Genomic DNA, 14,575 nt, shown 5'->3' with positions numbered 1-14,575 from the left:
AAAACTCACTCTTTTTATATCACAAAATGAAGTTGAGCTCACTAGATAAGCCCCCACATCCTTCCTTGTCTACCTCACTCTGTAAACAGAAATCCTTCCAGGGGAACCCATTTCTTTTTGTCTTTCTGTAGTTCAAAAACTGATAATACAGTTTCATAAGGTTACCCAGAATTTATGGACTGTTGCCTAGGATCCTAAGCCTTTCCTTAAAGAAAGAAAAGAAAGAACACCAGTTCTTTTTCATGCCATTTATTTAGAACAGTTTTTCTATACCCATTTTCCCCCTAGTGAATGTTCTAGCCTTATTTAAACAAAGATGAGTGAGTCAAGGAAGAAAAGAGATTTTTAGGGGTAAGCCTGAGGTTTGAGAACCACCACACACCTACCCCAACCCACCTTTCCACTCATCCCCTTCACCTTTACACACTTCAAACTCTAGGTGAAACAGAAGCTTTCCTTCTATCATGTTGTTCTTCCCATCATTTCCTTTCTTTGGAAATACTACCTCCCAGCCCCATTAAGTCTTTGTTTGTTCACATCTAAACTTTCATTTGAGACCCAGCAGAGAAGCTCAACTCCAATAGTCTTTCCTAACCCTCCTTATTTCCTGGAAGTGCAGCGTGGCAGTGACATATTATCATGGCATTGAGAACAAATACAGAGGACACAAAACTACCTGAATTCTGACTCTCCTTGTAAATCTTCAGATCTGTCTGGGTAAGGCCAGTCAAGTTTTAAAAGATTATAGTAATTGTACATTTTAAAAAATATATCTTCTAGTTTACATAAACAATTTTAGAGTAAACATTCAATAAGGCATTTTCCCCATTGCTCCCAAGATTTCATCTCTTTCTGCTGCTGTGGGCATAAATGGTGTCACTCCATTTTGTCTTCTTTGAATCATGATGGAATTCCAAAATCTCCGGCAGTTTTTGTACTTCAAGAAGTAACTGGAACATCTTTCCTTATCATAGTTATTTTCATCCATACATCTGCTAGAAGCATCAGATTCCAACAAACAAGGATTTATGTCAGGATCTCTCAATCGGTGCGTCACCACGGGCATCCTAGGTCTTCTTACTCGGGCTGCCGCTTCGCCAGCGCCCAGGCCGTCTCCAGCTCCAAACACCAACACTCATATTTTGAAAAGCACTTTCTTCCAACCTCTAACATGCCTGAAACTTTGCGTGGGTACACACTCAGCTAAGGTACGCCCACATGACAAAGGCCCAAGCATCCCTCTCCCTCCACAGCAGTGTCACTTGCAACTGACAACTTCCCCTGGTCCCTAGGACACCCATTAAGAGAGGTCTTCTCAATGAATGTGTATGCCTATTCACTTGGAGCATGGATATTTGTTTTGTGACCAAATACTTCTTAGTGTATTTTTCTTTGTAATAAGTGAACAGAGGGCTGGAGTTGTGGCTCAGCGGTGCATGTGAGGCACTGAGTTTGATCCTCAGCACTGCATAAAAGTAAATAACCAAAATAAAGGTATTGTGTCCATCTACAACTAAAAAAGGCCAACAAGGAACTCCAGGAGGCTGCACCAAGATTACCTACACTCTCCCAGAAATGCCAGGAACAAAGGGGCCACAGGACTCGGTTTTCTGGTGCTGTCAGTTTTCCCATCTGCATGGACAGATACTCAGAGATTATGCGGAATGGACATCTCATTGTCTCTACAGAGGGTGGCCACGTCTTCTGTAGTCAGTGCCTCCGTGGTTCCCCCAAGAATGCTAACACTTGCCCAACTTGTAGGAAGTAGGCTAACCACAAATGGTACCATCCCATTTATATATGAAGTGTCAGAGTTGCTCAGGAGAGGCGGATGGACAGACAGCCCAGCTGGACCCTTCACATAGTAACTGCCTCCAATTTTCTAGGCTCAAAAAGACTGCTTCAAAACCAACAGCTGAGATGTAAACTTCTCTTTTGCTTCCAATCTCCTTAGATGCTTTCATTATCTTCAATTGTACACTCTGGAGCTAAACCAGGGGCCCTCCCCACCTGGCTCTGTATCTCTGCTCCTCCAGGGTGGTTTCATTCCCGAGTAGGAGAGAGAGAGAGAGGGGGTCAGGCACATTGCAGTTGAAAATCGTGATTCTGGCCTTTCTGGGCCTACATGTTTGCCAAGAAACTTCCCTGTTTGGAATACTCACCACAACTCTCCCAGGTGCATGAGCTTCCCAGGTACTAGTCAGTGGAGCAGTCTGTCTACCACCCAGTAACCAAGCCAGACAGGGTCCCCTCTGCCCAAGAGTTCCAGGTGCAGGAGTGACCCCCTGGAGAGCCCAACCACTGGACTTTTGTTTTTTCCCCCCTTGAGCATCAGAGATGATTCTGCCTGCCCCTCTTCATTGATCTGCAGTGTTCTCTGCAAATAAGAACCTCTGCAGGGTGATCCCTGTTTCCAAAGAACAAAAGGTACAAAAAGACTTGCCTTCTTCTGGGCAGCTGGGCTGTGATCCTTTGGGCTTTTGACTGCTCTATAGGTTTGGTTGGCAGAGTACGGTGGTGGCCCTTTCTCTGCAAGGGGCTGATGACAAATACTACTTGACAGCAGTCCAGGAGATGTAGTGCTGTTAGTGTCCTTCTCAGAGCCCTAATGTGACCTGTGGAGTGCCCGTCCCATCCTGTCAGCTCACTAACTGTTTTCAGGAACCTCACCAGTGCTCCAACTTTCTCCACCTGGCATGGGACATTCGAAGTCAACAGGGCAGGCACGCATTTGGGTGTCCTCTCTTTTCTGATAAAATCTGTCCTGTGATGGCCACCAGCCCTCTAGCTCTCAGTTCTTACTGCCTATGTCTGCCCAAGCATAGGCACCAGGAGGTGGCAGCAGTAACTGTGCCCTTCCATGTTTTGCCCAAGTCACTGACACCCCTGTTTCAAAGACGTTAGCCCACTGGCCCTGGCCTTGACTCGGCTTCTCACCCTCCCCCACAAGTTGACACTTATTTCAGAAGCTGCTCTTCTGGGCAGCTGGGCTGTGATTCTTTGGGCTTTTGACTGCTCTATAGGTTTGGATGGCAGAGCACGGTGGTGGCTCTTTCTCTGCAAGGGGCTGATGACAACCTCTACTCCATAGGTGTGTGGGATCCTGGGGTTCTCTGGGAGGCAAAAAGGTGACCCAGAGTGACCCTGAGGCACAGGGTCAGGGTGGTCAGTAGGGAAGAAACCTCACGTGCTGTACAGGCCAGCCTCTGCTGTCACACCTCCTTCCTCAAGCCAAACCAACAGCCTTTGCATGTGAAACACCTTCCTGGTGGGAAATGGACCCTTCTAGCTTTGCAAGCAATAACCGAACTGCAGGGCACTCTCCTGAAGGAGCCAGGACTTGGTGCAGAGTTCACTTTAGGTGGGGCTACAGGAGTGCCCCTCCCCTATGTGAAAGAAAAAGGTTTCTTTCCTCACTCTGACTTCTCAGCCGCCTGGCTCTCACTTCTTGTTAGTTTGAAAGAGAGTCAGGATTGTCCTGATGGAGTTGAAGAGGGTAGGAGCTTCCGTGCTCATCACAGAGATGTGCTGCGTGCCTGTCCCCCCCCCCCACCCCTAACATCATGGCCCTGAAGTCCCCTCTGGGCTTCATGGAAGTGCTCTTGTTAGGTTGTAGTGACACCAAACTTCAAGGGCTAAGGCAACGGTGAAGCTGTCAACCCAGAGTTGTGGTGACACCCATTTAAATTTTTCTTTGTATTTTTATTTTTTAAAGACAACTTACTTGATGAATTATAAAAGTTGCATTACTTCATCCTAAATTAAATTGGGAAAAAAATGGGTTTAGTTTCTACTAATGAGAAACTGCAGATTAGGAAAAGACTGATGTGGGAAAAGAAATTCCTTTCCTCAGTGTATATAGTTCAGCTCTTTCTTTGCTACATTTAAACTGTATCCATGGACATCAGTCTGTTTTGGACTCCTCTGCTAGTGTTAAAGATGTAAATAAAACTATTAATTTGGGGGCTGGGGTTGTGGCTTAGTGGTACAGCGCTCGTCTAGCACGTGTGACGCACTGGGATCGATCCTCAGCACCACATAAAAAATAAATAAAATAAAGGCATTGTGTCCATCTACAACTAAAAAAGAAATTAAAAAAAAAACCCATTACTTTGGACCCCCCCCCAAAAAAAAATACAAGTGACAATAAATATGGGGAAAAGGTTCACTCACACATTGCTGGTGGGACTGCAAAATGGTGCAACCACTCTGGAAAGCAGTATGGAGAAAAAAACTTGGAATGGAGCCACTATTTGACCCAGTTATCCCTCTCTTCAGTCTATACCCAAAGGACTTAATATCAGCAAAGTACAGTGACTTGGCCACATCAATGTTTATAGCAGCTCAATTTACAATAGCTAAGCTATGGAACCAACCTAGGTACCCTTCAACCTAGGTGAATGGATAAGTAAAATGTGGTATATACACAATGGAATATTAATCAGCCATAAAGCAAAATGAAATTATGGAGTTTGCTGGGAAAGGGATGGAACTGGAGACTGTCATGGTAAGTGAAATAAACCAATCCCCCAAAACCCAAACACTGAATGTTCTAATACGTGGATGCTAACATACAGTGGGTGGGGAGAATAAAAGTTCATTGGATTAGACAAAGGGGAATGAAGGGAAGGAAGGGGGGATGGGAATAGGAGAAACAGTAGAATGAATTGGACATAACTTTTCTATGTTCATATGTGAGTACATGAACAGTGAAACCCCACATCATGTACAACCACAAGAATGGGATCCTAAGTTATACCCCATGTATGTATAATATGTCAAAATATACTCTACTGTCATGTATATCTATACAGAAAGATCCCAGGCAACTCTGCTCACCAGGGGTCAACCCTTTGAGAACCACTGAAACAAAGCAAAGAGATAATAATTTGTATAATTCTTTGTGTTTCCTATTGTGTTGACTAACAGGTTAAGAAAAGGGACATATGCATGTATATGTCAAAATACACTCTACTGTCATTTTTTTTTTGAGAAAGAGAGAATTTTTAATATTTATTTTTTAGTTATCGGCAGACACAACATCTTTGTTTGTATGTGGTGCTGAGAATCGAACCCGGGCCGCTCGCATGACAGGCGAGCGCGCTACCGCTTGAGCCACATCCCCAGCCCCTCTACTGTCATGTATATCTAAAAAGAATAAAAATTTTAAAAAAGAAAAGGGAAATAGCATTTGCCTTTCTACAATTATGCAAGGTAGTTTTACTTAATACTTACAGTACCCTTAATGTTACCTCATTTTATGGATGAGAAAACTGAAGTTCAGAAATGCTGGATGAAATGTTCAGTTTTACAATGAGGTGGGTGAATCTGGGACTCAAATGCAAGTTTGTCCAACTCCGAAATGTAGATTCCATTTGTTACACTTTGCTTCCTACTAACAGTGTTTGGCCATAATAATTTAATGTATTTTTTCCAGAAATTCAGTTATACAGAGTTCAGTCCACTGGTCTAGATCAAGATTTTGTGGTTCTTTGAGCCTCGTTTTCCTCCTATTACCCACCTTGAAGTCTCACAGTGATCAATTCAGACAACACATTTAATCCACTTGGTAATGGCAAGGATTAGACACACAACCCTTGACGGCAGTGTCACCCTCCAATAGCTGTTTGCTCCTCTTCCTTAATGCCATCACTAATTTTAAGTGACTCAGAAGATATGTTCCTCTCCTCCTCTGTGTCAGCCACATTAACCAGAACTTATTCTAAACATGTGTTTGAGCTGTCTCCTATTGGCGCCTATTCTATTGAAGAGTACTGTGAATAGCAAATAAGATAACATGTAAGATGCAGAGAATCAGTTAGCTAGGAAGTAAATATTTATTGAGCATCTAAAATGTGCTAAGCCTGGGGATAGAGTCATGAGGCAGAATCCTTCCTGAACACAATAGTTCTTAACATGCAGGGCCTCAAGCGAGCTAGGCAAGCACTCTACCTCACGAGCTGCATCCCCAGCCCTGCACAATCATTCTTACTGCTTTTTTTTGAGGTGGCAGGGATTACATCCCCCCCACACACTGCTTTCATAAAACCCCTAGCACTGCCTTTCCAATACTGCTCTGCTTTGCTGTTTTAGATTCTGTTTTCATTATGTCGTCTGGGAGTCAGTGAATTGGCCGGGAACTTGAAAACCTGTGTTTGGACTCCCAGCAGCTCAGTTACCACCCAAATGGACTTGCTGGTATCAGTAGCAAAGTGCTCCTGGCCTTCTCACCTAAGGTGCTGCAGGTCTGCATGTGGCTGGCTGCCACTCACTCCCAAGGCGGCAGAAGTTGGATTATTTAGCAACTTCCTAACTGATCTCCTTACTTCAATCCTTGTACCCCCTAATAGTTTATTTTTAACCATGGCTGTCAGAGCGACTTTAAGTAATTGGGAATTGAACCCACAGGATGATTCTTTTAGTAAGAATGAGTCAGATCATGTCACTCCCTTGCTCATAGCGCCCTCTTGGTTCCTTATCTCTCTGACAAAATTCAACACTCTTAAAATGGTCTATAAGCTGCATATCGTTTGAAGAGTACTCAGGTTACCGCTGTTTACTGAGAAGTCCTTGCTTCCCCGAATGCTGAAGTATAACACAAGAGAAGCATGCCCAGGCGAGCATAGAGTGGACAGTGGAAGTCTTTATTAAAGGAAAGCAGAAAAGACACCCCCCACCTCAGGAAGAAGGGAACCCAAAAGGCAAAATCTGTGGAAAGGGGAGGACTTCTTCCTTTTATATCTAAGTTCTTCTTTTCTCCTCCCACATTCCTGTTCTGTATTCCCCTCTATCCTGATGTGATGGGGGATGCAGGTGGGAAGGCCAAAAGGTGGGAAACAGGTGGACCAGTGGGATATGGCTGAGTGATCTGGGCAGGAAGGGCCTAGGGTGGTTTGATTAACATTTCCCTGTTCTGCTGGGAGCTGCTTCATTAACAGGGGTCCAGGGCCTTGGGGACATTAACATTTCTGTAGTTCTGGTGAAGTTCTGGTTTGCCAGGCTTAGATCGGACTCCATTTTCTTTACTGGACTCTAGATTAGACCCGATTTACCTAACTACACTAACTACCTATCTTTAAATCTGGCTTCATTCCACCCCCCCCCCCCAATCTTAGGAACTCCTTACTGCTGAAAGGAAATGGGACGACAATGATCCTCTGGCTTCTTCAAGTTGGAAGGGGGCGGCGTGCAGCAAGCAGATTGGAGTTCCCCCTTTAAAAATCGGGTCTATCGAGTGGTCCAGGATAGAAGTCTGATTGAGAAGCAACAGGCTAGAGGGCCATTTGAGTGATGGGTGGTCTTCAAGAGAAACAAGAAGTTATTAGTCCTGGAATAAGGTTAATGCAACAGTAAATGCCACAGCATAGGAATATGCCAACGAGTCTGATGACGGTGACAGAGACTAACAATGTTTCCCACCAGGAGGTACCAGAGAACCAGGAGCTAAGAAATTGTTCCGGTGACAAGGTTGGCGAGGACATGGCTTCTACCTGAGCGTGTAAATCTTTAAGGGTATTAGTCAACGTTGCCATAATTATCACGAGATGTAAACACAGCATTCAGTTTTAAGAATGGCACAAGGTCTGCCTTGGGCTGTAGTGAGGATATCTAAGGCTATCCGGTTTGGAAGATGGCCTTCCTCATAAGTGTTATTTCAGTGATAGGGAGAGAGATGCTTTCCTCAACCTCATGGAGGGCAGTGTGGTATAATTGTTTAAGGTTTCCATGTGCCACATAATAAACAGTGAAGCTAGATGATCATACCCACCAACACAGACTGTCCCAATCTATGTTTGAGACTGGGGAGGTTTGCTGGCTGTTCTACATTGGAGTCCATCTCCCTTGCATCCAGGGATACTCAACAATAATACATCTCCCTTTGCAGCCTGGGGAAAAGCCAGGGCCATAAACTAGTTCCATATATCCATTGAGTTCCATTGGGTGCTGGCCAAATAATTCTAGGTCTAGAGAGCCAGACTGTTCCAAACTCATCATCGGCTTGTAAAACCACAATTTGTTGGCATGGTGACTCTGGGGTCCATCCTAATTCTCGAGTAGCATTAGGCCACTTGTCATAGGTATGGTTTCGTTGTTCCCAACAGATTGGGGCTTCTTGGTTTAAATGCCCAATAGTGGGAGTGAGCCATAAATCTCCGTCCCAAATCTGATAGTAACCATCCTTATACCTGTGACATGTTGACGGTGGAAGGGGAGAATTAGATGGGCCTACATGGGATTTAACAGTGGTAGAAGTCTGAAGGTTGGTCTGTTCTAAAGTGAAAATCTTTCCATGACCTGGTTGTGATAAAGTTTCATTTATAGGCCATAAATGAACATTGGGATGAGAGGCATTTTGTAAAGAAGATCTTTCTTCCTTTTTGTTCTAACATTAGGGGTCGTACATTTACCCAATCATTTCCTTGTAAGTGGGGGATACCCACCAATGCAGTCCAGGAGTGCTGGAAAGGGGTAATAGTTCACATATCCAGTAATTATCTTTCTGTAACCTAGTGGCATATTGTTGGGCCCACATCAGAAAAGAGTTAGTCTCAGTGGATCTGCCTATAGTCATAAAGAAAGAGAGAAGGAAAAGTTTACACATCACCATTGTCTCTGTGGAAGAGATATTTTAGGTCCTCTATTGCAGTATAGGAGTATCCTTCCTCAGTTCCTTGGGGAAGAGAATTAGTTTTCTCTACCCTTCCTGCACAGTGGAGATGGTATCTTGACAGCTAAGGCTTTGGATATTTCCTGAGTGACAGCTGCCTTGAAAGCTGCCCCATTGTCATTCTGTAGGCTTCAAGGCAACCCACATTGTGGGATTATTTCCTGTAATCCTTAGCTAGGGTTTGGCCAAACAGGTGAGGGCTATCTCTAAATCCTTGGGGTAATACTGTCCAGGTTAATTAAGATCCACTATCTGGTTCCTCAAAGGCAAATAAGATATTGCAATTAGGAGTCTAAAGGTATACAAAAAAAGGCATCTTTTAAATCCAACATAGTAAACCGAGCAGTGGCTGCTGGAATCTCAGATAACAGAGTATACGGATTAGGAACCATAATCCACAAGGCGGAGAGGAACAATTGCTTCGGTTAATTATTTTGAGGTCCTGGACTAGGCACCATTCCCCATTGGGTTTTTGAATTCCTAAAATGGATGTGTTACATGGGCTATTGCAGGGCACTAAAAGTTTCTGTCCTTGGAAGTTCTGAAGGATCTTTAATAAGCCCCCCCCTTTTTTTTGCCTCTGGTGTAGGGGACATTATCTCTGATGTGGAAAAACAGAGGGATATTTTAAGACTATTTTGATTGGGACTGCACTTTTTGCCTGTCTGCTTTTGCCCTCAGTGGCCCCACTTCAGGGTTTATATTACATTCCAATAAAGGCAAACATAATGGTCCTTGTGGCCCCAAATTCATTGTAATGGACATCTGAAGTTTTGAAAGTAAGTCTCTTCCCAATAAAGGACATTCTGGGACAATCAGAAATGCATGAGAAAACATCATCCCGTCCCACTTACAACTCAGTGGGGGAGTAAACTTTCTGGTAATAGGCCATCCAGACACTCCTTGACCGGTACAACATTAGGGGAAAGAGGTCTGGGGTAAGAAGTGAGTACAGAAGAAGTGGTGCTAGTATCAAAGAGGAAGTCAACCTCTTGGCTCCCTAGGGAGAAGCATACCCGGGGCCCACAGATGGTGATACATACAGGAGCCAGAATTGACCCTGGGCCCATCAGGCCTGTGTGGAGGAGTCAGGCTTCGAGGACCTACGTCCCTGGGGACAGTCACTCCTCCAGTGATTGCCTTGACACTTAGGGCAGGGCTTTGGGGGTGGTCGTTTTGCCCGTAGGCAATCCCGTTTGAAATGTCCTCCCTCTCCACAATGGAAACAAGTCCCTTTTGTGGATTGAGGAGCATTTCATCTGCCTCCCCTTTCACCCTGGGAGCTGACTCCTCTAAGAGAGGATACCAGCGCTTCGGTCCTTTTTCTGTCTCTGCGCATTTTCTCCTTCTTTTTCTCTAAGTCTCTATTATAAAAAATGGAAGTAGCAAGTCGGAGGATGTCATCTAAAGATTGATCAGGGCCATATGCCCATTTTTGTAACTTCCTCTGAATGTCTGGGGCCGACTGAGTGATAAATTTGACCTTTAAAAGTAGTTGGCCCTCTGTGGACTCAGGATCCACAGTGTGTTTTCTCATTGCCTCCCTGAGTTTCTCCATGAAAATAGCAGGGCTTTCCTGGGGGCCCTGAATAATTACTAAAATTTTCGAATAGTTAATGGGCTTTTGCTTGATTCTCCTGAGGGACTCAAGGACCAACATTTGGAAATGTCTCATCTTCCAAGCATCCTGTTCATCATTTGGGTCCCAGTCAGGATCGTTTCTGGGAACTGCCTGTGCTCCAGATGGATAATTGGGTTTGCTCCTAGTCTGTGCCGCTGGGGCATGAGCAAGGTACAGGTCATCTCCAAACTGTTCAGCTGCTCTTAGGGCGGCTTCCTTCTCATTGGAAGTTAAAGTCTGGTTGAGTAATAACATAATATCTTTCCAGGTGAAGTCAAACACCTGGCATAGGTTTTGAAATACCTCAATATATTTATCTGGGTCCTCTGAAAATCTCCCTAAGTCTGTTTTTATCTGTCTTAGGTATTGAAGGGAGAAGGGGGTACGTACTTTGATTGGTCCAAATTCTCCTCCTGGCATCTCCGGGAAGAGTAATACATTTGATCTGACTATTATGTCAAATAGAGAGAGGCCAGGGTATGGGAGACAGGAGGGCCACTGCTGGACATCAGCAGGGGATGGAGATTTCATGGGTCCTCCCAATTCTTTCTCCTCAGTAGGTGACTCCTTAAGATTTTCTCTCTTCATGGCAGAGATCACAGCCAAGTCTACTTTACATTGTTGGCATGATTTGGGGTTTTCCCTTAGGGCAAAGAAAGCCTGCACATATGGCACCTCACACCATTTCCCTTCCCTTTTGCAAAATTTATCAAGCTGTAAAATTGTATTAAAATTGATACTTCCCTCTGGTGGCCAGGATTCTCCATCAGGGAGTTTGTATTGAGGCCAGGCCTGGCGGCAGAAGAAAATGAGGCGCTTTTTCTTGAGCGTCTGTGGGTCAAATTGATCCCAGTTTTTCAATATGCAGGTGAGTGGTGCACCTGGCACACTGGAGAGAGAAGCTCCCATCTGAGTGAGAAGAGAAAAAAAAAAAACAGGATTCAGGCACCCGTGCGGGAGAAAACTGTTCCTATTAGGGACATCTCCCTAAGCTTGAGCTTCTTTATGGTCCAGAAAACTTATCTCTCATCTCACTTTGCCAAGGTTGTTTCTGGCCCCCTTTTGAGAAAGTGCTAGGGTCCCAGTTTGCCCTGTGCCAGAGACCCTCGGAGGATTCAGACTTAAATGCCTCCCTCTGGTAGCTTAAAGAGAACACAGCATATTTTAAGCATCGGAATGGTAATGGGGAAATTTTAAACAGACTAGTGAAACTTACCTATGGCCGGCCCCAGTGGGGGATCCAGGGTCCTGAAGGAGGAGTGGCGTCAGAGAGACTGGAAGACAGGTTGCAAGTTATGAACAGCCTCCAGAAAAAATCTGCTGCCCCTAGAGGGGCCTTTATTTTTATACCTTTTTTACAGGTATTTTTTTAGGTAGTTAATGGATAGCCTCAAAGCCCAAAACTTCTTTGATTTACATGATTTTCAAGAGTTACAATCTTTTCTGACATATATTGATTACCTAAGATATTGAGTACATTGTTTAAAATATTTTCCTGTAACCTTAGCCAATCATGATTAAGCTTTTACATTTTTACCTCAATCACTAGGTGCTAGACTATGCAACTAGACTACGGTGTCTCCTGACCTATTATTCACTTTTAACTTTAGCATACCTATAATTATTTCATTAACCTTTAACCTTAAAACATATCTTTGATTATTGGAAAGCTTTCTTACTTCTAAACTAAAATCCCAATAAAACACACTTAAAATAGTGAAAGTCCATTACTTAAAAAGCCTACTACTCTGAAGTGCCTCTAAAATATATCTATATTAATCTTACATTATTTTATTTTTAGTTTCCAAGGTAATTTCCTTTTTTCATATGACCTATTTATCTGCTTTCTTAAAGAGCTTCCTTGATCCTTGGTCAAAGCACACCAATTCTTTTGTCTTTGTAATCTTTAACTAAAGGACAGGCTTTGCACCTCAACCCATTTGTCATTTATATTAACTGTGTTTTCCATTCTCATCATGAATTCCTGTGTAAGGCAAAGGAGGGGCTGTTGGTGGGGGGGAGTATATGTTGCACAGATTGAGGCTTTAGAATGGGGGGGATGGTGGGGGGGCTTAATGTAAATTGTTGTGCTTTTCACAATCTTTTTCCCATGAATTTCTTGAGGAATAACACTATTGTTTGTATCCTGAGAGACACTGAAACACACCTTGTGGCATGTCTTAATTATATCCTTAGTCTCCTCATTCTGGGAATTTTCCTGCAATCTCAGGCAACATGTACTTTTATTATTGACTGACATATGCCCTATTATCCATATCATGAGTATTATAAACAAAACACTTAACATTTCCTATGATTCTGGTTTCCAGATGGTGCGGCCCTGCCACAGCATCCCCCCTGCTGTGACCCTGTCAGACAGGGGGTGCAGGAATGCCTTCATCAGCATGAGGGGAACCTGGGCACCTTCTTACTAATCATCCCATGTCTCTCTTAGTCCTACAATCTTAATTGCTAGTGTTTCTGACCCGCAAAGGAAGGGGAGCATCCAGGAGAGAATGGATGCGTGGTTGAGAGTGGCCCACATAGAGGCAAAAGTAATTGGGGCTTTCCCTCAGTGCTATTCATCTACTGATCACCCTAGATACCCCTTAGGGCTGTTGGGAGGGGGTTCAAGAGAAAGGAACCAAACTCCTTCCTCTACCTCCACGCATCCAAGGCAGATGGGGACTAGGGACACTATGTACTCAATGCCAATTGCTCTCCTCCTCAGCTTTGGCAGAACCCAACATGCCTGCTCCATATCAAACAGGTGATTGAGAGCTACTGACAGACCCAGCCTGATTACCTCTTAAAATTGGGAGCCATCTTGCCACAAAGACATGAAAAGCTAATTTCGGCTTTACTATAAATTACTGCAAATTCTGAACTAGCTTGGAATGCCTGCCTGTGCCTTGGAACTAACCCATGCCTGGCTTTCCCTGACCAGATAGCAACCCTCTCTGAAACTTTAGTGATGCCTTATAAATCTTGGCCTTCCCTAGCCAGATAACAAACCTCTCTGAGGCTCTAATGACCTTCATAAATTCTGATGTTGGGCCAGCAAAAATATAAACTAGCATTTGTGTTATGCTCGTCAGAATCTGTAAACCCTGAAAAACCAGCCTCTACCTTAGAGCAAAGCCTGTCCAAGGAAGGGGGCGTGACCCTTCTCCTAGGAATGACCCACAGAGCACTCCTAGGCACATTCCCACCCTGCTGAGTTGTTTATCTACAATAACAAGAGAGATCTGCGGAGCCAGGTGTCCCTGACTCAGTCAGGCTAGGTGAGGACCCATAACAACCCCTAGCAACCACCAATCAGCTTGAGACTGGGAAAATACCTGGGATGCCAGATGACCCTCCCAGTAGTTTATGGTGGTTGATAATCCTGTTGGGAAACCATGTAGTTCAGCACTACTCCCCTCGTGTCTTAAACCAATCAGTTCAAATGAATCCCCCTCTGGTACTAATCAATCACCCTTACCCAACTTGTTCCCGCCAGTGAATGTGCGAATCATGTTTTAGAGTTGTTTTATGATTTTCCTGCAGTGTGTGATGACTTGCTAAGAGATGCTATGATATATGTGAAGTCCCTGCCTTCCCCAAAGAGTGTATAAAACTGCTGCAAACCCTGGGCTCGGGCCTCTCAGCGTCACCAGTTGCTGTGTGCACACGGAGGACCGAGCTAGCTTGCAATAAAGACCTCTTTGCTGCTTACATCGATCTTGGTCTCTGGTGGTCTTCTGGGGGTCCCAAATTCGAGCATAACACCCCACTTTGTGTAACCTTCTGGGCTATAAAGCTGGGCTACAAGAAAGCTGAGGGGCTGTCTTGTTCCCACGGTTTTTGGGTAGGAGAGGCAGCCCGGCCGGTCGAAATAATAAGCTTGCTTTAATTTGATTTTAATTGGAGTCATTGGTCTTTTCTTTGCGACCTGGTCTAACACTGTCTCGGCTGAGAAAACTTTGACCCGAGTCTTGAAGAGTGGAGGCTGCCCTAGCTGCGTTTAAGTAGCCATTGGGTACCCATGCCATCTTCCAGAAAGAGAGAAAGATGCACCTCAGACAGATGTGGGGTGCATGGGGAGGAGCTTACCTTGGTAGGATCTCAGTGGAATCTCCAATCTGTTACTGCTGTTTACCGTGACTAAGTGGCTAAGAACCCTGGGGGTGTTGATGAGGGATTTCTTTATTTTTGGGGGGTGTGATATAGACAACATTATAGTCTCCTAGGACATTCACACATCCAGAAAGCAGTGGATTTCATATTTCCAGAGTCCTTCTAGA

General features: G+C 44.3%; 2 protein-coding genes across 2 annotated transcripts; both read right to left on the bottom strand.

Annotated features, from left to right (window-relative positions):
- Window positions 1–223: 223 nt before the first annotated feature.
- On the bottom strand, window positions 224–1,123 carry LOC124094303 (coiled-coil-helix-coiled-coil-helix domain-containing protein 7). Its single transcript, XM_046447004.2, has one exon. It carries the CDS (start codon window positions 1,064–1,066, stop codon window positions 809–811), a length of 258 nt encoding a protein of 85 aa, XP_046302960.1. The 5' UTR covers window positions 1,067–1,123; the 3' UTR covers window positions 224–808.
- Window positions 1,124–9,923: 8,800 nt separating this feature from the next.
- Window positions 9,924–10,709, bottom strand: LOC131424260 (uncharacterized). The gene has a single exon (XM_058580100.1). The coding sequence runs from the start codon at window positions 10,707–10,709 to the stop codon at window positions 9,924–9,926; it is 786 nt and encodes a 261-aa protein (XP_058436083.1).
- Window positions 10,710–14,575: the final 3,866 nt, after the last annotated feature.

The sequence above is a fragment of the Marmota monax genome, unplaced genomic scaffold (assembly GCF_021218885.2).
Source record: "Marmota monax isolate L192 unplaced genomic scaffold, Marmota_monax_Labrador192_F-V1.1 WCK01_AAM20220418_F8-fsc00138, whole genome shotgun sequence".
Classification (NCBI taxonomy): Eukaryota; Metazoa; Chordata; class Mammalia; order Rodentia; family Sciuridae; genus Marmota; species Marmota monax.
Note: the sequence above shows the minus strand (reverse complement) of the source record. Positions and strands in the feature narration are given on the sequence as shown.

Coding starts and splice junctions, on each gene's coding strand:
- LOC124094303 (XM_046447004.2), bottom strand. CDS start 1,066: ATGCCCGTGGTGACGCACCGATTGAGAGATCCTGACATAAATCCTTGT.
- LOC131424260 (XM_058580100.1), bottom strand. CDS start 10,709: ATGCCAGGAGGAGAATTTGGACCAATCAAAGTACGTACCCCCTTCTCC.